This window comes from Netta rufina (genome assembly GCF_964035555.1).
Source record: "Netta rufina genome assembly, chromosome: 2".
NCBI lineage: Eukaryota > Metazoa > Chordata > Aves > Anseriformes > Anatidae > Netta > Netta rufina.
Genome location: NC_140124.1, coordinates 31,885,041 through 31,911,847, shown reverse-complemented (window position 1 = coordinate 31,911,847; position 26,807 = coordinate 31,885,041). Strand labels below are relative to the sequence as shown.

General features: G+C 37.2%; 1 protein-coding gene across 4 annotated transcripts in view; it reads right to left on the bottom strand.

Annotated features, from left to right (window-relative positions):
- HDAC9 (histone deacetylase 9) overlaps positions 1–26,807 on the bottom strand; it is a 293,977-nt gene that overhangs the window by 236,852 nt on the left and 30,318 nt on the right. For all 4 annotated transcript variants that reach the window (XM_084282895.1, XM_084282896.1, XM_084282897.1 and 1 more), the window contains exon 2: positions 25,293–25,408. In XM_084282895.1, coding sequence (XP_084139021.1) covers positions 25,293–25,314 — 22 coding nt within the window. In that variant the 5' untranslated portion in view covers positions 25,315–25,408. The remainder of the gene's footprint in view (positions 1–25,292; positions 25,409–26,807) is intronic.

The following is a 26,807-nucleotide window of genomic DNA, read 5'->3' as shown; positions in this document are numbered from 1 at the left end:
CAAAGCTGCACACTGTACCATTGTCTAGGAAAACCTTAAATTTATATACTGGTATAACAATGTATTCAGGCTTGTATTTTTTATTTCTTTCCTAATAATTCTAAGTACTTAACTCACTTTACTGAGTACTACTCATTAGATATTTTCATGGGAATATTAAAATCTCATGACTTAAAATCACTCCTTAGTGATTGCACTATTTTTGGAGCCCAACACATCATACACAATATTACAATAACCGTTCCTCATGTACATTGCTTCCCATTCATCCACACTGAATTTTATTTGCTACTTCACTGCTCAAATCCAAACTGTTTTTCTCCAATTCTTTACAACTGCCTCTCATCTTTAATTACTAAATGGCTTCACGTTACCAGCATAATTTCCTGCTTTAGAGCTCAGCCCCTTCTGGGGTTAATTAGAAACTGCTGAACAACATAGGTCCCAGCTGATACCCCTCCAGAACATACTTTGTAACCTTTATTTCTGCCCATGTCCTACCTTTATCCACTTTCTCAGCCTATCTGCCTCAGTAGCAAAGAATTTTCCCTCATATACCAGTTCAGATCACGTTTCCTTAAAAACCTTCACTACCGTCTCTCACAAAAAACTCTTGAAAACCCAAATAGACCATACCGCCCAAATCCCCTTCACCTACATGACTGTTGAACCCTTCAAAAGGATTTAAGCTTTTATTACAGTGAAGCTCTTTTTCTACTGTTGTTCCTAAGTGCATCTTTTTTTATTCCACTCTTCCTTACAGTCCCTGCTGTCTTGTCCAGGACAGGGAAGACTTTTCTACCAAGTTTTGTAGGATCTATTTCTTCACTGAGGTGAAGATGGACTGGTCTTAGCAAACCATGCTGCTGTGCTTATTTGTGCTAACTGAAAACCTGAAATCTTCCATCTGAAATGTTAGTTTGGTCAGTACCAAGCTGCAAAGTACCTCAGGAGCTAACTCATACCATGCATTTAAATTATCAGAAAGGACTACTACATGTATATTTGAATCATTCCAAGTTAAACACCTGAAAATGCCAATGCATCTCTTATGTCTTAAAAAATAATAATAAATAAATACCACCAAAAACATATTCCATTGCTTCTGTATATTTTAAAAGAACATATAATTTAAAAGTACTTCAGGAAATTAATATTGCTTATTGCTTTCTCACAGTTGTATATTTGCAATGAAATAACACAGAACTTCTCAACTACAAACAGTTCAGTAGATACTGGAAAGATACTGATTTGAAATGCAAATAAGTATTAGGAGTTTAAATAACACACATTGGTAAAATGTGAATATTTTAAGTGAATATTTTTACATTACATACAGATACTGTTTTCCACTTACAAGAAAGCTATTTTTTTTCTAAATTCATACTCAGCCTGCTGCTGAATAATCCTGATCACTGTTGTTAGCTTGTGCAAGTCCTGCATTTTTTGTAATTATACTTTCTATCAACAAAGTATGATAGAGAGACAAAATCCACAATTTTGAGTTGTCATTAGGAATATTATCAAAGAATTTAAAAAGTAGTTTTATCTCTTCAAGCACACAGAGGATATGCTGGAGGCATGTATAGGAAGTATTTGCATTTCTTTTACCTTTCACTTGTTAACTTTTTCAGTAGATCAGAATACAAGTATACAGGAACTGAAAAATAGGAAAGTCAAGTTCTATTAAGCCATTTTCAACAAAGTTATTTTAATTTACTCACAATAGAATTGCAAATAAATATTTCGAACGCATACTGGGCACAGAAGATTGGCATGAGACAACTAAAATTATGACTTGGAGGTGGGGTTGAGAGAAGTATCAGTGTGGCAACTTAGGAAAAAGTCATCCTAAGGATCCACGGATCAGATAAGCACTGACAAGGGTCAAACTGCTGTTAAGTCAAGCGGTAGCATCAATAGTTTTCAAACTAATATTAGAATCTTCTGTAAAATGATACGACTCTTTCATCCAAAAGGCCAATATGCAAAAATATAGCATCATTTTAAAAAATGTAAGGAAGATGAGAACCGTTAGGATATGTTACTGTTACAAGGCTGAGATGGCCTTGGATCATCACAGTTAATGAAATTACCTAGATACCCACCAAAATAAAAAATACTGAAAAATTAACTCTTTAGCATATATAAGAAAAGACCCAGAAAGAGATAATCTTTTCCTTTTCCATTTCTGTCACCATCATAAACCCTAAATCCTCAGAGATAAAGAAATAACATGCACTCATTTCTTTTGAAATTTTATTATTTAAAAAATTTGACACTACTAAAAGATATGAAGAAAATGTTTTTTATATAACTTAACAAGTATATTTGAAGAACAGTCACAAAAAAAATCTCTCAAAATTGGTTTAAAATACAGGTAACCAAAAAAAAACAAAAACAAAAACAAAATACATTTAAACAGATGGGACAAGTTCCAATCGATGAAAACTTCTAGAGCCTCTTCTACTACATCTGCTAACAAAAAGAACAGTAACATGGAACACCTACAATAGCTACAGCTTTCTAGGCATACATAGCATAAACAACTCAAGTAACTGTAAAGCTGACAGTTAAGAAGAGGGTTGTATTCTTATCTTATATAAATTCTTAAACCTTATATTGGTTTTCCAATTGAGCAATCAACTTTAATACAGATTATGAAATTGATAGATACCAGGGTGAGGGAAAAACAAGAGGGTCTAACCCTGAAGTGGTTCCAGCCTAGCTTTCAAGGACACTCTTCCAACGAATGTGGAAAAAAAAAAAAAAAAAAAAGTTCAGTGAAATCAAAAGAGGATGACCGTGCAATTCAAACAAGGCCTCTTTTAGGTAATGGAAAAGAAATAGCCAGATCTCACATAGTCCTAATGAAACAAGCACCTCAAGAAAGCCCAAATATTCCCAGGGCTGTGCTGGGTCTATTAAGACAGTGAAGAATGCTTTTTTCTGAGCACTTTGGTTTGACTTCCTCTCAACAAAACATGGAAAAACTCAGCAGCTCTTAATTGTAGTTACAGACTGTTCTGTAATTTATTCAAATTATGAACTACAAATAACCAATTCAAGTGACTTGAGCCAATTCTGTAGTCATAGCATGACACAGAGTAATTTTTCTGGTTTCAGTGTGATGTTAATGTGGATCTCCTGAGGCAGTAAGAACCAAACATGGGTGAGTAAAGGGTTATGCTTATTGTAACACTGTGAATTTAAAACAGGAAAAAAAAAAAAAAAAACATACACAATAGCAATTCTTTGAAATTTCATCTTAAATGAAGAAGACTTTCTGATGAACATGAAATGCATTAAAACAATCCAGATTTCCTTTTAAAGAAGAGTGGTTAGACCAACTAAACTCTATTATGGATACTCTTTCAGGATTAAATTAATTCAGTGTAGCTTAGTTCACATCCAAAATAAATTAAGATAAATTAAATTATGGAACTCTAATTTTGAATGCATGCTGAACAAGGTTTTAATACAATTTAACTACCCACTTCGATTTATAATTCTAGTTACTGTAGATTAATTTTTTGGAGTGTTCTTGTGTAAACAAGCCCAAAGATCTCAGAAATGGTATGCAGAAAAGATTGGATAGTTTTAAAAGCATACACTACAGTTATGTAAGACCCCTTATAAAAAGCATTAGCCTTTACAGTTTTCTCATTTTTTTTCTGTTTTAAAAAGAGGCATTTGCATTTAAATTATTAGGTTTGGAATAAAGAATTTCTCCTTTCTGGTGGTAGTGTTAAAAGAAGGACAAAGCTGTATTTTTAGACTCACACTAAAAGTAATCTCAGAGGGAGATTTCCAGCTAAATCTGGAAACAATCATAATAGCCATGTAAAATTATTTTTATATAGGAAATTAATTTAGCATTTTCCAAAACAACATTTTTTTCCCTTAGAATCTGAAATGAAGTAACGCAGAAGTACATACAGTGAAATCTGTGGTCACTTTGCTATTTTCACTGCTTAGCCATCTTCTTCTTATCTATATACAGGCATAAACTCATCCTAAACATAAGAAAGCAATATGTGAGATTTGTTTTCATGTACAAACTCAGGTAAGTAAAATAGTCTAAAATTACCCATTGCTCACAGGAAATGCCAAGCCTATGTTGCTTATAATAATTCTCAGGCTGTGCACTGCAACTAGGAAGGAAGGAATTCTGACCTAAAGATGGAGGTCAATGGACATGACCTGGCTGCCGAGGATGCGGCCCAGTCCTCGCAACCTTCCCTTACTCTGCTGAGGCCACGTCTGAAAAATACTAAAGTGTCATGATTAAAAAAAGGAAGAAGCCTGAAGGGGTAACTCAACACCTGAAGATATTCAGTATGGGTTTCCTTACTGAGAAATAATTTCTTAAATTTGGAAATGAGCTCGTTTAATTCAATTAACAAGAAATCTTGCAAAACCACTAATAAACCAATATTTAAACTATTGGTGTAAGCTGATTGCTGTAACAACCTAGGGTGCATGCCACTATGCTCAGGGATTTCTAGCACAGAAAAACAAGCCCTGAACTGAAGACTAGTAAGAGAAAGCAACCTCTCCTACTACAAGGCTTCCTGCTGAAGGCCCCTCAGTCTACATCTTAGCATGGTCAGTGGTAGACCTGGATTTAAACAGAAAAACTTAACATGTTTCAAACAACTGAGAATCAGTTCAACCAAAAGTTATTTCCAAACTTTAATGAAATTCAGTTGAAATTCAGAAAAGAAAAAAAAAAAAAAAAAAGCATGCTAAAAACATGAGAATGAGTAAATTTTGCATTGCAATGCCTTTTATATGCGGCATTTGAGAAGAAGGTTAATTGAGTTAACCAAGTTAACTGAGTTTTAAAAAGTTAGAGTAAAATCACCAGATCAGAAGTAAATGATTTGCTCTAAATTGGTCCAAAGGTTTCCTCTTTTGCTCTTCCCAACCCTAAAAGCAACCTACTCCTACAGAACAGTTTACTGCAAAGTAAGTCTACTGAGACAGCAGGCTTCTTTGCTTGTACCCAGTCAGATCTGCTGAGCAGCACAGTCAGTGGAAAGCTAATTCTATGTCTAACCTTAACCTTTCCATCAGATAAGTGGGAAAGGGAGTACTAGATATGCAATGTGTTATTTCTCTCCTCTAACAGGTTCTTAATAAAGGAAATGCTGAAATCTCAACAATGAGCTCAAGGGAACTCATTTCCCCTTCCTCTCTAGCTCTCCTGTTTAGGAGTGGGTCATATTTATCCTATGGTAAATAAGACTGGGAACCATTTCTAGGTCACTGACAAAACACTGAAGTGCGAAAGCCTGGAGCGATCAAATCATCACAGAGCTTTTCCTACAGCTGGGATGATCTAAATCCAGACATTCATCAGTTTAAGATTGCATGTCATGTATACAGCTACTTAAAAATTCATCTGCACAGCTTTATCACTTCTCCTGTCAAAAACTAGTAAATTCCTATAATTTGATTTCAACCTAAAACATCTTAGAACCTGACTGTAAGTGTTACTATTTTAAGATCCACTTGTAAAATGAATTTGCAATCATGTTCAACCAAGGACAGATTTGCAAGTTCTTAAATCACTATTTGTTTCAGCCAATGATCAAACAGACCAAACAAGTGCAATTAAAAAAATATATGTAAATTAACCTATTTTCAAAGCACTTTTTAAAGTTATTTTCATATTGAAATGTTTCCAGAAAGCTTGTAACCTAAAATTCTGCCTGACATCAATTAGAATAATAAAGTACAGGCCACACAAAAAAGGATTAATCTATTTACCACAGTTCATAAAAAAAAGATAAATCTCATGATTCATGAGCATGACAGGTGCAAAAGAATTAAATGGCAAGAATGCCACACTACCAATTTCAGATAGCTTTGCATTGTAGATACATTTAATTATAAATATTTGGGGGTGGGGGGGAACTTATGTTGCCCAACCATCACTGAGCTAGTCCAGGTTGCTAGTGCTGTCTTCACAGACAAGCTGGAATTTTTGTGTGGTTTCTCATAGGAGCCTTAAGTTTATGAAATTATGACAATTTGTGTGGTAGACACTGAAGTTGAGGAATTCCAGGAGATCAGATGAAGCGGGGAAAGAGAAGTTCTTACTGAATGTAAAGGAAAATTTATGGAGGAAAAAGCATTTCACTCAGAAAATGTAAGTATGTTAAAAAAGCATTAAAAAACAATCAATCAAACAAACAAACAAACAAGAAAAACTAAAACATCAATAGAACATCCAGGTCTTAAGTAAATCCAGTTATTATGGAAAACATAAAAAACTGATGTGAGAAGAATAGGGGGATATTTAATCATTAAATATGACTGCTTCAAGCTAGCTGTAGGTAATTTGTGTCAACTGCCTGAGAAATAGGCACCTTAACCAATTCTGGTTTTCAGAGGCCTTACTTATACCACAACTCATTTCTGGATCTCTGCACTTTGGGATCTTCTGTCCTCATCTGCTAAAAAAAAAACTGATCACTACTTTCCAGCTTTGTACAGCCTGGCTTTTGTTACAACAACTCCCAATAGAGGCTGCTTCTTGAAATGCATTCTATTTCCTTTGCCCAGGTTTTCATATAAACATAATGTAAGCCTAGTCTGACAAATCCTATGCTGAATAGCAATATAGCAAAGTAGGCTATGCTTCTTCCACATTGCGCTCCCCCAGCTGCAGATTAGTAGACCTTGTACACAGAGTTAGGATGCTACAGCAGGGCATGATATTCACATTCAAGCCCCTCATGCAAAGCAGAATTTCCTCCCCTAGATTGTTGCATGTCAAATAAAGCAGACTTGAGCTTTGGTTTCTCATTTCCTAGACAAGTAACTTGTCCCCCAGAGCAGGCAAGCAAACTGTGGAAACTGGCAAGCCTTGGAATAGGTTTTGATTTATTTATTTTTTTTCCATCAGTTAAGCAAAAATACTGCAATGAACCCTGCCTGAAATAACAGAGGCTGTTTTTTTGACGTACACTTGCCAGGTATCACTATGACATGCTTACATTTTGTGTAATGCTTTACTCCTACAAAGTTACACCACACAAGTCCCACTAATCATTAGGCCATTGATTTGATTTTAGCCATTCTCCCATTGGTTTCAGTGGGATTGTTCCCAGAGTAAAGTGCTGTTGTACAAAGATGCACAGTCATAATCTGGTCCCTATCAAATACAGCTGTGAGCAGCTATTGTGCATGCCTTTGAATTTAGTATTATGTAACCTTCCTTTGGCTTACCCATGTGGAGAAATATTAAAATAAATTAACATTTTACTGGTTCTCTAATTGGAAGTGTCTGTTCGAAACAAATATGTTTATCAAACAGTTTGACTGGGAAAATACATTACTGTAGCTGTAGTTACCCAAATTACATGCTGTCTAAAGCAAAAAGGGCAAAAGCCATCTGGCTCATATAACTTACATTTTCTAGACAGCTTGCAGCTGGTTCTGATTAAGCAGCATCTCAGTACTCCCAGCAATCTATTTTTAACTCTGCTAGTTTATTTTTAGGGCTCACACATCCAAGGCACATGGTGTTTACATTAATAAATGAACAACCACCTACAGTTAAGAAAAGCTTTGTGCAATTCTTGTGGCACAGTCACTGTGCGACATGGGTGGATGATTGAATAAAACATCATGTGCACTAATTAAAGAGACCTTGCTCACCTCTGGGCTCTTTGCAGGACTGCAGAAAGCATCTCTAGAGAGCCTGAACGGCAGGAAGGAGAAGAAAGTGCTAGACAACAGGCTGATTTAATACAGAAATAACAAGCTCCTAGCATGTCCTAGTGGTAGAGTACCTGCACCCTGGTCCAAATGCTCAAAAAAATATATATATTTTTTTCTAATTCGATTCTATAGATTACCTGGACAGCTCAACTCTGTATGTTATGCAGTCATTTGTGTTAGGTAGCATACTGTCCCTGCCATCTAAGAAAATTAATACTGGACAGGAAAACAATGCATAATTGTTCCTACTAAAGCCCTGAAACTGTCAGAACAGAGGATGTTGCAAGTCCAAGAAGTACTGGCAGACCAATTTGCAGATTTACATATAAACACACATACATACACACACACATATACATACATATATACAACATCATCGTTTGACGGGGGAAAAAATGATCACTATCTATCTATAAAGAAAGTAAACATAACTAAAACTAAAACTAATCCACATTGTATTTTTTTAACACTGATTCTGTTTTGCATGCACTTGCAACCTATTTTATTGCCCAGAATATCATGCATAGTACCTGCAGCCTCCTCCACCTCTGATCCCTAACCATGGGAACATAAGCGGACAGCTTGAGGTGACAAAGGAAGCTCAGAGGGAGTGCTCCCAGAGGCAGGCTCTAGACGGAGTTATTCAGAAAGCACTCTCGGTCTGGAAAGTTTAAGGTTTCCGTTGTTTCCAGAAATACTTCCCAGAGGTATGAAAATAAAAAGATAAAGTAATCCATGTATCCCTTTAGCAAGCAATTAAAGGAATTTGCTCTTACAGTCTACATCCATTGAGCTACCTCGGCAATATAATGGACTTAGGAACTAATGCTAACAAATACATTCCAATCCCATCAGTGGGAATGGTTTCAGCACCATAAAGTACTGACTAGCTGTAAAGTGCTAGCCAACTTTTAAATGAACCTCAATTTCAGCAGCACAGGCATGCTCAACACCAGAGAATTGTCCAAGTTCCCTCACAACACCCAGGACCGATGGCAAAAGGAAGTGAGGCTATTTCCCAAGGAAGCTCTTTAAAAAAAAAAACACTACTCCTTACTTACACTTTAGACACACCTATTCTCATGCATTCTCACGTTTCTGTGTGTTTTTTCTCTGTACCCTTTTTCTTATGACCTTGTCCCTACTCTTTTAGCCAAATCCAGTGTTCACCTCTCCTCTATGACATCTTTTAGGGTTTCCACTCTTAACTTTTTTTCCCTTCCCCGTGCTGCTTTCTTTTTTAACCCCTTTGTCAACATCTTTCTTCCTAATCCTACTCTACATGCAAATTCTGATTTTAGTTCATTATTCAGTTGACTGGCTGGTGCTTTCTTACTATTGCTGAAAGAAGTATACTGCTAACTTCCCTTGCAGACGGATCTGCACCCCAAAGACAGCTACTGCAGCCATCTATTAGTGTCTCCCTGACAGAGAATGCATGGTGCCTCTATAAGGCTATAGGTACTCCCAGTCAGCCCATTGAAATCAAAATGTTACTGGTCATTTGTCACAGCTTCCTTGGATGCTAATGAATTAAAGTGATTCTCAGAGGAATAAGCTTTCTTGCATTTTTGGTGTGGGGGAACAAGTAGACCCCTCAAGTGCATCCAAGAACACAGTGCAAAAGGCATATTCTAATGTACCAGTTTGAAAAGGTAAACAGAAATAACACAGGGAAAACGCGATGTAGTAATTTCATATAGGTACACTAAATTTTGAGTTCCTCTCTCTGCTTCTAGGCTTTGTGAGAAAGATGAACAGAAGAGACAAAGCACTCAGTGGCTATTTCAGGATTACCCTGTCTTTGTTTACTCTTACTTTTGTGGAATATGTCCACAAAACCTTGTCTAGGGCAACAGCTGAATGTTTTGACACAAGAAAATGAGATTCACCAGGACCTGAGACAGCTTTTGAGCAATACCAGAGTGCTGTCTGCACCCACAGCAACTACTGAAATCTGAGTTGGGGATATCTAAATGAGCTGTATTCAGTTGACCTCACTAAAGATATACTTCAAGGCTTAAGGAACAACACAAGCACCCTAGGGGAAGGTGTGAAAAATATCTCATGTCTGTTTTCTTCATGTAGCTTGAAGTGTGTATGTTGTGCACTGGCCTTTATTGCAGGGTATTGCCTCAAAATACTACTGTCTCAAAACACAGACTAGCTGCAATTTTTATTTATTTATTTATTTATTTATTTATTTTAAAGCAGGGGTTCTGCTCAGCTTTTATTAAATAGCTTCTGTAGAAATACACTCCTGGCATCATTATTCAGATTCAACTCCCTCTATTCTTAACAAGGAGACCCTGGTTAAATGAAAACAGCATGTAGGCCGTATGTTCTAGTAAGACAAAGGATTGCCAGTGCTGTTCCAGAGTCAGCAAGCTGTTTGTTGACATGGTTAACAGCTTTTTTTGCCCCTCTGATTAGGGAGTGATGTGATTCACAGGACACTGAGAATAACTAACAGCTCTGCACGCATACAGAAAACACCTTTTTCATCTACCATGCCCCAGCTCAGTAAACTTTCATGAATTTGCCACTCAGATCACTCTCCATTACCAAGCAGAGCAATAAATACAGACAACATGAAACATCTATACGCGGATGATACGGACATTCAGTTTTGAAAAGCCTTTAAATTCATCTCTGCAGAGAACAGATGTAGCCTTAAATAGCCATATGTGGGGGAAGCCAGATGTGAGCAGCTGCCACCTGCACCACTCATGCCACAGCAATGTCCTAATTATCTAATTCTAATTCTAATTATCTTAATAAACTGGGGGGACTCACAGAATAAATAAGATAAAATGCAAAGGCAAGAATAAAAGAATACATTTTGTGTAGAGGCAAAAATAAAAACTCATGAACAAAAATAAGATCCATCAAATAAATCCCAGAAAAATAAACCAATAAATACAACAGTGGGTAATAGTAACCCTGATCCTCCTTCTGTAGTAAAGTGCTCTAAAAGTTAACTGACTCAGCAGGAGAAACTATTCAAAGAGCAGGCAACTCTCCAAAACACCGGTAAAAATGGAAGAAGATACAGGAGATGCAAGGTAAATATTTCTGATACTTCAGTATCACCACCTGGAAAAAGGTGCCACACTTTCAGGTGGCAAATGAAGAATCTAAGACAGAAAACTGAAAAAGAGTACAAGACTTAGCAGTATGGTTTATGAGAAATGGTTAAAGACATTGATTTGGACAATCTAGTAAAGAAGAAAATAAAAGAAAACCTCAACCTAGGAAAAGAACGCTGAATAAATGCAGGAGGACAAGGAAGGCAGTGATCAATAGTTCTCAGGTCTGCTGATCAACCAGCACTTAATGAAAATTTGTAACAAAGGGCACTTTAGGTGGGAGCTGGGAAACACTAAAATGACTCAGTGCTTTGTTTTGCCAGAAACTGCCAACGTGTCGAGCCAAAAACTCGTAACATCCTATATTCACTGACGGGAGTTTTGACAAATCATGTCAGGTTGCCTTCCTTTCTGCCCAAACTCCCAGCCAGAGGCCGTCACCTCCATGACCAGCATGCACCACAGCCCCAATGACTACAGGCCTCACCGAAATCAGGCGTTCCCCTAAGAATATAGATGGCTGCTTAGAAAAACCATTCCTATCAGGCTCTGGCAGCCCTCCCCAACACTCTCGCACACTCACACACACCCTCTGGCACTCTCTCCCTCCCCCTCAATCTCTCACTCTCTCTCACACCCATACGCACACACTCACACTCCAACTCACACTCTCACTCATTCTCACACACACTCTCATTCATATTCCACTTACACTCCAGTCCATGCGCACGCACAACCACAGTCCTCTCAGTCACCCACTCCACTCACATTCCAGTCACACTCATACTCTGCTCACACTCACACTCCACTCAGACTCCTCTCATACTCCCACCCCTCTCATACTCACACACACATACTCCACTCATATTCCATTCACACTCTCACTCCACACACCTTCATACTCCATTCCCAAACTCACTCCACTCACATTCCCATTCATATTCCACTCACACTCTACATAAGTTCCACTCACTCACTCCACTCTTACTCCCACCAGGCACTATTGAGGGATTACATGATTGCAAAATCCTCTCCTCCAAATTTAAGCAGCAGTCCAAAATAAGATTTTTGTGTGTGCTGATCTATTTCAGACCACAACAAACTTTCAAAAAACTTCTCAGGGCTTACAAAGCATGCATGTCTAAACTGCAATGTTAAACAGACATAACTAGTAAAAATATAAAGAATCTTATGTTTGTAAGTATAATTGCACATAGAAACCAGTCATCAAGGGGGACTCTGGAATCCATGCTACTGATAATTTTTAAGACAGGTGTTTGCCCAGCTTGCCCAGAGAGGATCAATGGTTTTTAAAATATGCCTTGAGACAGGTTCAAACCACAAAGTCTATTATTTCAGCAGAGCTTGGATCCAACCCACAAAACGCACAGCACAAAACAGTCTTAAGTAAAGCTTGGTTCCCCAAAACTAAATCATATTTCATTGTTCCGTTAGACCTTCAGTTTCTATATGGTACAAAGCAGTATTTAATTTCTCAATTAAGATATTCCCTACACTATAACATTTCAGAGTTTCTAATGAAGTTTTGAAATTATCACCAGCTTCAAAATTAAGATGCTACAAAATAGTCCTGCTTGTTATGAGTTACCGGATTTGCAAACTACCTGTTATAAGCGTTACAATTATCACTGCAGAAACACTTATTCTGCAGAAACACATCTGGGCTGCTAGAGACAAAATTAGGAGGTGGTGTGTGGGTGGGAAAAAAATAAAGTTGGCAAACACCTTTTTAGGGTGCTCAGTATAATCAACATCTATACAGCTTATCTAATGAGTGAAGAAACTAAAAGAAAGTTTGAAGGCTTAACATCTTGAGGCTTTATGTTATCTGTTGTGTCTTATCTAACTTTCTGTATAATACAAAATTTTATATTTTAGAAACAGATCATTACAAAAATGTTATAAATTCATGCAGGAGAATATTACCTGCATAATCTTTCATAGAATCACAGAATGGTTTGGGTTGGAAGCAACCCTAAAGATCACCCAGATTCAATCCCCCTGCCATGGGCAGGGACAACTCCCACTATACCAGGCTGCCCAAAGCTCCATCCAGCCTGGCCTTGAACACTTCCAGGGCTGAGGCATTTCAACATAACAAGTTTCACATACTTCTAACTGCTTGTGTTGCTTAAGTCCTAATGAATATTAAATGCCTGATGGCCGGATACTGAAATATCACTTAAAAAGCGGTACACTGACAATGTAAACTTGTTGGTCATTTGAGCTGAAGGATAGAAAGGGTCCAATGAGCCTCCAAATTGTGCATGGACAGAACTGGCATCTTTAACATCCGGAAACCAGAATGACCAGTAAAGTGAGGATGTATTAAGAAGTTATTTGTACTGCTCTCCAGCTTTACCTAGGCCTAAGTCATTTTACAGTTCTGGAGGCTGGTCATGCTTCTTTTTCCTGCTCAAAAATCACAAAAATCATTTCTTTCAAAGGTAGTGCACGAGCTGCCTTCCCTCTTCCTTCCTTACCTTGCCAACAATATTGTTTCTGTGGCTATGTAGTAAACCACAATGTATAACCAATCCAGGCTGAAAAATACCTTTTTTGTCTGTCCTCGGGAGCTGAGCTGAGCCTGGATCAGTTCCCAAATCCGGTTCACTGTGGCTGCATGAATAAATACACCTGGCATGACTGAACAGTCAATGAGAAGAGTGAGGACAACTGGCTGGCAGTCACTAGAGCTGCCTGTTCTAGCACTACCATTGAGAAAGTCCTTTCTTAAAACATAACCTCCCCTTGGTGGCTTCCAGAATCACAGTTTCCTTGCTCAAAGCCTCCTTGCTGCAGGTCTCTCCTACACTAGAGGGGAATGAGTGCTGTCTTCTCCCTCCATCTCCTTCTCCCCACACTAAGACGCACAATGGCTCATGACACCAAATCATTTAGTACTCACTGAAGTGAATCAGCGACCTAATGAGTGAAATCACCCAGGAGTAAAATAAGTTTGGAGCTGTGCAGGGAACCATGAGCATCTCCCACGCTACTTGTGTTCTCAAATGTAAGAGCTTTAAGAGCATTCCAAGCTAAGAATGACATAAAAAATATATATATATTTTGTTGTTTACCTAGATGCTCTAAAAGCAGTTCCCCAAATCTACACCTTACAGTTCTGAGGGCATTTTCTGAGCCTCCTTCAGGTCTCAGACTTAATTTCACGGACAGCAGAGCAGGCTCCTGTGATGGACCTGCATGGCTCTCAGCCCAGAAGTGACCGTGAGTCCGACCCCAGCGGGCTGGCTGCCAGAGGTGCAGCCCCACCAGTCCCTGGGCCACCAGAGGCAGGCAGTGCCCAGTAGGGCACTTCCCTGAGGAGAAGGCCAGAGTACAAGGCTTACATAGGAGCTTCTATGCTCCAGGCTCCTCCATTTAAACCCAGTTACCACAAGCACCTTGACACCTGAAGCACCCTGGTCAAGCCCAGGCATTTGGCAAGCCTGTAAGAAGACCGCTGTTCCTTCAAAGGCTGTGAACAGGAAAAAGCTGTTGACTGCACTGAGTTCCCTTCCAAGAATACAAGAGGTAGGACTGGTCCCACAAACCTGGGCATTAGGATTTCCCATACTTAACACAGCGTGAAGAACACTTTTTCTGTATGACAGTCCACCTCAGTAAGTTAGGAAGTCCAAAGATGGTAGTGACAAAAAAGAAAATCTAGGCCTTCAGCCTTCTGGAATTGGATTACAGCATTATACGTGACACTTGACAAAATTAAGCGTGGCACAGTCATTTTCTGAGGTGAATGTTGTCACATCCTGACACAACTTCCACCCCACCCCCAGAAAAAAATCATATGCTTAGGGAAGGTCTTACAGCTTAAGTTAAAGACGTTGCATCAAGTGAAGCCAAACTTCACTTGTATAAGTTTCCTGCTACCACAGAACAGTTGAAGGGAGGTTACAGGCAGTAAAGAAGCAGAGGTAGTTAAATATCTCCTAGCTTTCCAAATTCGTTTTGTATGATGACAGAGTTCTCTTCAGCAAAAACACATGGATATTTTGTCATTTATTCAGTACAATTGAAGCAACTTTTAGGTGACTGTTGGGATTTCAAGACTGTAAAGACGGGCCACATAAAGAATTAGGCCCCCATCGTTATCCAGCATATTCCAATGGTTAATTACCAAGACTGCTGAAAAAAAGTGGAAAAATTTCTAAACTGAATTTGTCTAGCTTCATCTTCCAGCCCCAAGATCTCATTAAACCTTCCTCTGTAAGATTAAACATCTTATGTACCAGAAATCTTTTGCACATAAGTACTTCTATATATATATTTTTTTATATCGCAGTCTCTCAACATTCAGAAAAGAAGACAGACTGAATTCCTGTGGCTTCTTTCAATAACGTATGTTTTCCAGACCCAGTATTATTTTGAAAAATCTTTTTGAAAGCCCTTTTTAAGTGTTCCTATCAGAATTAGAACCAGTACTCTAAGAATAGGTTTGTGCACTTAGTCTAAAGGGAGGCTGAAGGAAAAGTTTAGCTTGACCTTAACCACATCTCTTCTTTGTGTTGAAAAGAAAACTAAGACATATTCACTGCTGTTTAATCCAAAGCTTATTTCCACTCCCTCCCCAACACCAGACGCAAAAGCATTAGTCTTCACATTTGGCTCTCATGTCATAACAAAGTCCACATGCGTCATTGGCTACCACTGTAGGAGCTTCATGTTTTGTGATTTGGGGTGTTTATCATGACTAACAAGTCATAATAAAGCATCCATCTGTACAGATAGACAGTGAAACATTGATAGTGGAGGACTATCACGTCAGGGACCGATGAGAAGAAGCTGAGGAAGCAAACCTTGTTTAGTTTGGTGAGAAGATGAAGAAGAGCAGCCTGGAACTACGTGAGGGGAGACGAACATCACAGAGTCACGTTTTTCTCACTAGCGTTAGATGACAGTAAAAGGCTCAATGGCCACAAATTCTAACTTGGAGGCTCAGGCTTCTTCCCAGGAAGACAGCATGGTACTGGATCAAAACGCCTAGGGAAGCTCTGCACATCTCCAGCCCTTGAGGTTTTCATCACTCATCTAGCCAACACTGTGACTAACCTGATCGAGAGTTGGCAACAGTCTCACAAGGCTTCTAATGACTATTTGATGATTCTGCTCTTAAGTGCTATATTCTTTCCTTCTTTCATTTGATGATAATCCGTATTTTTTGAAAAGAATCTACTTTATCAAATAGGGTTATAACACCTTATATAAGCAAGTTTATTGCAGTATAATTTTAGCTTTACCAGAATTTTATTTTTTTTTCTCTAGATAATTGATAAAATATTGAATAATGTTAAAATAATAATAAATTCCTACAGAAATCTCCTCGGAAAACCTCCAGGGGATGACAATTTTCCCCATGCACAATGCTTTCTGAAATCTGTTAGCCAGTCTTTATTTCATTTAATGCTGTAATGATTTTGGATAGTGTTATTTTAAACAGATTGTCACTTACCACAGAAGTCTAATTATATTCCTCAACAATTATCTTATATCAAGCAAGCTTTCTACCACCAAAAAAATTAACCATTTGTTTGATTTTTTTTCCCCAGAGCCATGTTAGCTGACATTAGTTACAGTACCGTATTTTCCTTCTCTATACAATGGAATCTTCTGAATTGCCTTTCCTAAGGTCACTCAAAAATATATATAATTACCTTTAAGTATATGTATGTGTATTTAAAGCAAAATATATTCCTAGATTTATTTTATAGCGTTCTGAGATCTGTTTTAGAACATTTAAAAACCTGTTTAGACAATTGTAATAATATTATTTTAAGTTACCTATTTGTCTGGTTAGAATTAGCATCTGATTTTCAATATTTGAGTATTGAAGTACAATTTTTTTCATTACTCTGAGAGAAAAAAAAAAAAAAAGTAACCTCCCCAGCTGACATAGAAGTATTTATTGCCTCTTCCACACTTCAAACACCTTTACGCAGTGAACATCACCACAGCAGGCCAAATCTATTGAAAAGACACCACTAGGAATAAATGATTTCACTTAGAGTAATTCTTTTACTCTGGAACTGTCCCATTGTACAGTTTGCCCCCTGCCCATGTGGGACCAGATCCTTTCCCATAACAGCTGTACCCTGATACTTAGCAAAACCCTGCAAAATCCCAGATTACATACACTGAAGATACATCCATCAGAAAGAAGTAAAAACTGAGACATGGGGAATGTTTTACAGAATATTTCAGTGGATTTGAACGCTATTTCTAGAGGTGTGTATGTTGTGTCTAAGTGAGCACTAAGAATAAATTATATACTTAAAAGTGAGAAGTTCAAATGTGTAATAAAAAAAAATCTGAAATCTTTACAAGCTTTAGAAACCATATTGAAATTAAAAGTTAAAAACTTATTAAAAAACTTTCAAGTTTTATTCCCAGAGAGATTATTTAGCCGTTAAAGTGCTACTGCTCTAAAAAGTAAGGCCTGTGCTTTGGCTGCACAGACTGAAAAAAACATTTATTTTGAAAGACAAAATCCCAGAGAAAAACACTTGTTGGCCAATATTAACAACCAATTCCTGAAAAGAAAAGGCAATACAATTTTAATTTTCAAGCATATTGTCCATTTGAAGAGACTGGAATTTATCATGTATGCATACACTAACATTTGTGCACATATATCATGCTAATGGCATATTATATCGTAAAGAATGATATATACACAAGGTTATATAAAAAATTCTCCAGATGTGTAGCTAAACTTAATTTGCAGAAAGCAGCAACTACAATATAGTGTCTACAAAACTTCTGTTGTCATTTACTTAAAAATGAATAGTTAGCACACAAAACCCAGACCTCTTAAGACCCAGACATGCACAGGTGTAAATGTAAAAATGAAAGCAGAACCATGTGACTTTAATTATTACTTTTAATAGTACATGTCATAAATTACTTCTAAGAGAGAAACAAGGAAGTAGCACAATGTATTTACGAACTTTAGAAACTAGATAGTAAACAAGACTTTTTTTTTTTTTTTTTTAATCTAATGCATATACAGAACATTTATTCATTTGGTTGTCTTCTGCATAGATTCCAACTACAAAACAGATTTTGGATTCAAAAAATTTTGCACCCAGGTTTATAAGTTATTCAGATTTTTATCTGGAAGCATCTGGATAAGGACATTAGGCTGAAACTAATATGGAAATTAAAGTATAGAAAGACATAGCAATTCTACAAACAGCAACTTCTTTTGGATTTCATAAGAGGACAAGTAAGATTTTATATAAGGCTGAAGCTGTTTTGAAACTGTAAGGAGACTGAAGATTTCAAAGCCTCTGAGCTGCACATCTGGGTTGTGATTTCCATTGAAAGGTTAAAAAAATAGGGAATGCAGTAGTGTAAGAATCCTTCTTTTACGCTTTTCATAAAGGCTGGGTTTTTATTCTTTTCTGATATATTAAAAAGCTGCAGTACTCTGTCACTCATTTTTTTGTGGCATAACTTCACAACAGTGTAGGTAACATATCAATTAAAAGATAACGTATCTATTAATCCTGAAAGTTATCAGACTATATTCAGTGAATTCTGGTGAATTCACCTAAAATACATTTAACTCAGCTTTTACATACATGGTTTGTTGTTGTTGTTTTTTTGTAAAAAAAGAAAAAGAAACAAGGATGCATTCGATTGCATATGCATTTGATTCCTTATGCCTGTAGTCAGAGCCCAGAAAAACATTTATGTACTCAGCTTCAGTGGAATGTAAACACTTACACCCTTTTCTGTATGAAGAAGAGGTTTGTCTTGTTATTTCATTAACTTTTTTTTTCTTTTTTTTTTTTTTTGAATCAAAGGTCTCTTAAATCTTTTTGTAAAAAGACTGACAAAATATATTTTACAGTAACTACATACACAACCACTCATCAAAATATTCTTTATCTGTTCAATGGCATCCACTGCTGGTTCAGAAATGCTTAGTGGACATGAGTGTAAATTTTCACTGTGTTTCATGTAGTAGTGGAAATACCAATTTGGAGTGTTTTTTGTATGTAGTCTTCAGGAATATAAAATCACAGAATCACAAAATATTCTTTGTTGGAAGGGATCCACGAGGATCACTGAGTCCAACACAAGAGCATGCAAAAATCAAACCATATGTCTGAGAGCATTGTCCAAACTCTTCTTGAACTCCAGCAGCTCGGTGCTGTAACCGCTTCCCTGGGGAGCCTGTCCCAGTGCCCCTCCCACCCTCTGGGTGCAGAACCTTTCCCTAACACCCAGCCTGACTCTCCCCTGTCCCAGCTCCATGCCGTTCCCTCGACATGCCTCCCTAGACAGCAGAGCTCAGCACCTGCCCCTACACTGCCCTCATGAGGGAGCTGCAGGCTGCCATGAGGCCTCCCCTCAGCCTGCTCTGCTCTGAGCTGGACAAACCAAAGGACCTCAGACACTCCTCATATGTCTTGCATTCCAGACCCTTCACCATCTTTGTCATCCTCCTTTGGGCACTCTGTAATGGTTTTATGTCCTTCCTATATTGTGGCACCCAAAACGCACACAGCACTTGAGGTGAGATTGCACCAGCGCAGAGCAGGGCAGGAGAATCCCTTTCTTCGATGGGACAGTAGTGCTGTGCCTGATGCACCCCAGGATATGCTTGGCCCTCCTGGCTGCCAGGGCACACTGCTGGCTCATGTTCAGCTTGCTGTTGACCATAACTCCTAGACCCCTTTCTGTGGGGCTGCTCTCTAGCCTCTCATCCCCCAGTCTGTGCTCCTATCCAAGATTGCCCTGTCCCAGATGCAGAATCCAGCATTGTTCTTGTTGAATTTCATATTGTTGGGTGACTGTCCAGCTCTCCAATTTGTCAAGATCTCTCTGCAAGGCCTCTGTACCCTTGAGGGATTAAACAACTCCCAGTTTAATGTTGACTAAGTACACCTTCAAGTTCTGTGTCCCAGTCATTTATGAAAGTATTGAAGAGAACTGGGCCTACAATGGAGCGCTGCAGAACCCCATTGGTGACTGGCTGCCAGCCCAACATAACCCCAATTGCTATAATCCTTTGAGCCCAACTCAACAGCCAAGTGTTCACCCACCATATAACATTTATATATCTGTATGCTGGACATTTTGTCCAGAAGGATACTGTGAAAAACAATATTGAAAGCCTTGCTGAAACTCAAAAAGGTTACATCAACTGTCTTTCCTTGGTCAAACAGGGGGATGATCTTGTAATAAAAGGAAACTAAGTTAATTAAACAGGACTTTCCCCTCATGAATCCATGCTGGCCATGGCCAATGACAGTATTGTTTTTCAACCACTCCCAGAATAGTATTCTACATAATTTTACATGGTACTGAAGTGAGACTGATAGGCCTATAATCACCAGGGTCTTCTGTCTTGCCCTTCTTGAAAACCGGAACAATGTTTGCCAGCTTCCAGTCAACTGGGACCTCCTCAGATTCCCAATACCATACTTGAGAGAGGTCTCACAATGTCATCAGCCAGCTCTTTGAATACCCCATAGATGTATATGCAGCCAGGTGGAGTAGCAAATTCTGTACAAGTTCACAATTATATGCAGTCAGATGGAGCAGCAAATCCCACAGAATATGAGGAAAAAGACTTATGAAAAAGCAGAGAAAAGCAGAAGAAAATAGGGGGAGTCAATTCTGCAGAGGAAGAAACAAACACTTATTAAAGAAACTTCAAATTAAAATGTCAGAAAAGTTATGCAAAAGCAGGAACTGGCAGAATTCAGTACGCAGCTCCTCTCTGTTCTTCCCCTCCTTCCCCCACTCAGTTCATGAAGAAAAGTAAAATAATTTCAGATTGACTACAGCAACAAGCAGGTCTTACAAAACACTAAAGACATGGAAAAATAAGTAACGTTGTTGAAGAGCAGAAAGAAGTGTGAACAGTCATTTCCAATATATTAAACATCAATAATATGTCAGACTTTGATTTTAACTCCATTATTACAGATATAGTAAAGAGGTAATTTCATCTTAGTTGCAAATAAGTTTTACACATTTTGAACATGCTATCTTTAGCAGCAAGCCTACATTGATATGCTTTTGAAAACCAGCAAGATCCCAGGGACACTGAAAAACTCTCTTGTTCCAACTAATGGTTAGCTTTCCACAACATCACACATCCTATTTAACAATAGTTTGCAGTAACTAGAAAACTGCTGGACAGTGCAGAGTTCTAGGTCTTTTCTTCATCATCTATTAATATTACTCTTCATCACCTCTATTAATATTACTTACCTCTCGTTCCCAACAGAAATGATTTTATGCCAAGTAATTCCATGAACAACTGTAGGGTTTCTGGTTTTGTTGTTAATGGAATAGATTTCATTTAAATATTCCAATATTGCTTTTAATTTCACAGTGAAAAGCAAAGCACAAAATCAGAAATCCCTGGACTTATTCCCTTTCTCAGGAAAAAAAAAAAAAAAAAAAAAAAAAAGATTCTCATACCCCATGATCTTTATCTTTACATAAATATTTATAGTCCACCTAATAGGTGCAGTTATTATTTTTTAAAAATCTGGGTAAGAAGTGCTATATTAAGTCAACTTTAAATGATCTATTCAGAAATTAAGCAACCTTTGCAAGGGTTAGACTCCTTAGAAACTACGCTGGTATTTACATAACAGAAACAAGCCCCAGCCACACAACGATGTTAATGGAAGATATTTCAAAGCATTAGACAGAAGTAAATAACTGCAAAATACATCCATGAGTATTAATTCACCACTCAGATAGTATTTAGTATTAAAGAAAAATAAGTCTCAAAACAACAGGTTAGCTATTCCCTTTAAAAACAAATAAATATTTTCTTTGTCTGTCTAATGATTTTTATACACACAGATCAGTTCAGAAAATGCAATGGCAACAGGATGTAAACATTTCCTTAATGATCTTACAATTTATAACAAGCAAAGCAAACAACCAAACATCAGTACCTTCCCCTGTTGGGATTCAGCATTTACTTTATAGCTCTACAGATTAGCAAGAGCCTGGTCCCTTAAGGTTCAAAGAGTTTAGATCAATTTAACAGGTTACAGTGCTGTTGCAAGTCAATGTTGCTACACAGGAGACCTATTCATTGCATCATCATACAACCTAAGGAAATACTTATGTGCACTGGTACTGCAAACAAATCCTATCTAAAGGGGTTTGTCAGATAGTATTTGAATAAAATGTGTAATGCTTACATATGCCACATCAGGTCTTTCAATGGTCTTTCTGACAATTTAAGTATCAAGGGAAAGCAATTCTCAATAAATATTTCCTGTACTTACTGCACCACAGCACAGAGCTTCTAGTAATAGAAATGCCTCAAGGACTTACAGATCATGTTGTAAAAATGCAGAGAAATTTAGTATAATACACAGTACTTGAAGCTTCCTATAGCATTTCAGAATTTTTCACTCCCAGAACAGGCCATCTGTGAAGTTGACTGACCTATAACATTCAGTCACAGTAGCACTGCTTTACTGTTTCGCCTCTCCCTTTTTTTTTTTTTTTTTTAAAAAAAAGGTATATTTATCTTCCGTGTAAACAATATTTATATGAACATATATAAACTATCTATATGCACGCTAGATAAACTGTAGATTAAAAAGTAGAACTACCATGCTGTTGTAATCTGCCATGACTTAAAGTATTGATGTTTACAATATGTTAGAAACAATTTAACTGGCCTTATACTGAAGGCACACAGATTGGTATTTAGATGTAGCACAACAGAAAAAGTGTTTTTAAATACCACCTATTTAACAGTTGACACACTGTTTTTCAGAAGGACCTGTAATGTTCAATACACATTCAATACTTGGTACACCCTTAATGAAACGTACTTAATATTCTTATGTTCAGCGTATTGCCCATTCTCTTATTTGTGCACTACTATTTAGAGCAGACTTTGGGGATGGAAGTTTTAATTTTTCTGTGAGCTATTGTATCCTGCTCACAGCTCTGCTGTCACTTCCTGGACTGCAGTGAGAAGTCAGAAGATTGTTATTTTGCAGTGGGAAGATGAGCTAAGGAGTAATTAGGATTTTTAAAATAAAATAATAATTGGATGCCCAGTGTGAGATTCTAGTGGCTTTGCATTATAAGGGAACTTCTGTACCATGTCATGCTTGAGGTTTAGCCATCTAATGTGAAAAATCATTACTTAATAGCTTGTGTATAGCCCCTTAATAATTCAAAGTGCAGATTTGTTCCTGTAGAAGCAGTGCATAGTCTGCCATGTTCATATGCCATTCTACCTCTTAAGAACTGTAGAAAAACTAAGATGTATAAGAGAGATTTGCTACTAACTTTTTTTGCAGCTAATAACTGTCAGAAAAAGACAGAATATCAACTTATAAAAATGATTTAGAATGGACGTATACAATTCATGTATGTTTCACATACGTGGACAAATAAAAATAAGAAAGCATAAAAACACTACTTGTAGTAAAAGGTAAAAGCAATACAAATTCACTCCAATTACATTCTGTGCAAGCTTACCAACAAGTTCTTTTTAAAATCTGATGTACCTGAAAGGGCTAACCTAGCATGCAATAATTTTTTATTCAAAATTGGCAACTCACTATGTTGCTTATGCTGTTGATCAGTGTTTCAGCTATTTCTTAATCTACCACATTCCATCAGCAGGAAAGATAAAACCATGATCACTAATTCTGAAATTATTCCAAAATATTTCTATTCTGCAGGAGAATGCTCTAAGTATGGCCAATGAAACATAAGTGGTAGATTCATTAAGCAATCTTTAAAGCTATAAAATTTAGGAAAATCTTATCATCTGGTGTGTGTCACAAGATTAGCATGCTTTGTTTTGTTTTGTGTTTTTTCTTTTCCACTTTCAGGTCAATCACTGGCTTAATTTTCCACAGACCCTTTTGTGTGTCAAAAATAGTGAACCTGTTTTCACACTTAATTAATTAAAACAAATAAGACTCAATATGATGCACACTAAAGCAATGTCAAAATTGCTGATGTAACTCAGTTAGGGATGTTGGATACTGAAAGTCTAGGAAGAGAGACCCCTAAAGGCTAGATTTAAAGATATTTAGGCATCTAATCTCTACTAAAAACAATGTTTCTGAGCTGTCTAAACATAAGTAACTTGGGTATAGTGAATTTTTCTCCTTTATTCAATTTAAAATGACAACAGACAGGAATACATATTTGCAATATGTTTCTTCAAGGGATGAGAATATTGGAAAATTTACTTCCTTCTTCTGAAAGCTAATTTCACTTCTGGCTATTGTTTCCACAGACCATCTACTGCAAGAAAAGAATCATTAAAAAGATGCTAAATCAACTGGAGTATCTTGGAATTTTGGGAAATTTAGGAAAGTTCAAAATTATTTCATATCAGCCACCAGTGGGATACATCAAAAATAAAGATATGCCTTTCTACTGAATGCCCCATGCTGCTTTCTATGGATAATTCACTGCCTGAACCACACTGCACTATAAGAAAAAGAGGCCTAGTATGAAACCCAGCTGTTTACTCAACGTAAGAGCAATTACTGCCAATTTGCCAATTTTCAACTCTACAATCAACAGTTCTCCAAGAAACCCCAACAAATTACATTTCTATGAGATAGGACATGTAGCAGATAAATACAGCTTACTATTACAGTGTTTTCCCCAATGCTTTTATAAGCTGTTTGAACAAAACCAAAGCAGTCATAAAATAAGCCACCTGTAAAGGGTTATTTTACCAACTGTACTAGAAATAGATACTTGAAGTGTGGGTGAATGAAGTGCGAACCATATGCGACGTTGCACAGATTTGAGATGGGGACTCTCACTCCTCAAAAGGACTTAAGTCAAAGCATGTTCCATATGCAACATTCTTCTTTGGAAGTTCGAGCATTGGCTACAGATAATAATGGTTCACTTTCTACTGCAGGTTCACCTGCAGTAACTCACTTTTGAAGCATGAGATAAAGATCATTCAGAAACCATTGTTAATTATGCATCTATAAATGAGGAGGCTCTGCAGAAAATGCCCAATGTGTGCAAATACAGCTTTAGAGCTAGAAATGAAAACAGAATACCATCTGCACTCTTTCTTTAAAGAAGGCAACTGTGCAAATAATCCTTTAATGATTAAACACAAGTATTAAGAATTAAAAATGTTAAGATGCTTATTCACGTCCAGAGGCAATTTTTCAGTTTATTAATAACATTTACAAAAATATTTAGACAGCACCATAGAATTATGCCAGCTTTAAAATTTATCTGAGATAAGGTACCCCCCAAAATAGCCTTTTCTTCATGAACAGCCTTCATCTTGTTTTATAGGACAGTGATGTCCTATAAAGTGCAGCTGGCATATCAGTCACTTGCCAAATCCATTCCATCAACACAAAAGTTCTGCACATCCTAATGCAGGACAGTGTTCCGCAGGAGTGAGATATAAAAATAAAGAAGCAAACTGACCTGGTTGTGTTGTGGAGCTCATTGCTCTTGATGGAATGATAACTTGTTAACGCTGTAAAGTCAAACTGTGGCAGAAGTTGTTCAGATTTTGAGATTTTGCCTGAAGTGGAGTGAATCTGTATAAAATAAAGAAAAAAAATTTTTGACCTATATGTTAACAATATGCTATTTTAAGGGATAATAATTATGTCAGCCACACTTAAACAGAACATCTGAAATATTTTTCAAATCTACATGTTCTTTCATATACATTTTTGCTCTAAATTCTAAAGCAAGGGACCACTGAAAATAAGACTAAAGCTAGTATTTTTCAAGCTTCAGGTTAGTCTAGATACAAATTTCTACTATAGTTCATCTGCAGTCACACAAAAATGTAAGAAAGTAAAGGTTGAATTGGTTGTTTATTTTTTCAGTAAGATCAGGGAATTTTAAAACCTGTAAAGTTTGAAAGATTGAGGAAGAAGAGGGAATACATCTTTGCAGCTAAGCAGCAGCCAATTCATAGTTTTACTGCAGACATTTGCAGTCAGCCTTGAAATGTGAATGTGCAGAATCAGATCAGTATTCAAAAGTCTTTCTGGAAAATGTACTACTTCCTTTATCTCCAATGTTTATATAGTTTAGAATTTGTTAAAGTAATTAGCATAGTTGAATGGATCTCCCACTTACTAGCTAATGACATCTCTTGACACCACCAAGATAGTTGCTAATAGTGTGGGCTGCTCAAGAGTAGGGCAAGGAATTTTTTGCAATTTCTCTGAATCTTCTCACAGTCCTACTGCATTCTCAGTTCAATGCAGAAGCAGAGGCAATAATGTTCCTCTAATATTTCCTTCTGCTGAAAGTTTAAAGCTGCAAAGAGGAGGCTTTCAGGAAACTAAAATATATTTTCATTCAAGCATGATATACGCAGCATAATGGCAGAGAGGAGAAGGGTGTAGTGCATTACGATGACTGTGACTACCCTATTCAGCCACTGCTCCTGAAGCATCGAAGCAGTCAAAGATATTCTTAGTACTGAATATCTTAGCAGCTTTTGTCACTTTTTTAAACCACCAACTGCACATTTAGTTTCAAGCTGAGCTCAGCCAAATTTTTAGATTGTATATTGTATTTTACAATATAATTATAATATAACCAATTTTAATCATTTAAGTATAGCATCACTATCATTTGAGAAAGGGAAAAAATCACACATTTAGATACATAACTTCTGCTTTCGTGTCCACTAAAGTAGCCTGTTCAAACAGTCATGTTATTTGGACACATCCAATGTTCCAGGAGACAGCATCTGGAAAACGTAAGATTCATGATACTTCATGGAAATGCTGAGTCTTTTTCTTTGCTTACCTTGTGCATCAAGTTTCATGAAACATCAGATGCAACCACTATTAAACTGAACAGACTCCACTGTTAATCTAATCCAAAACCTCTATTTGTGCATATCTTTACGCTGACTGAGGCAGGCAAGTTACTTCCCCATCTAGCTCCAGGAAATGTCAGTGAGTACAAGTG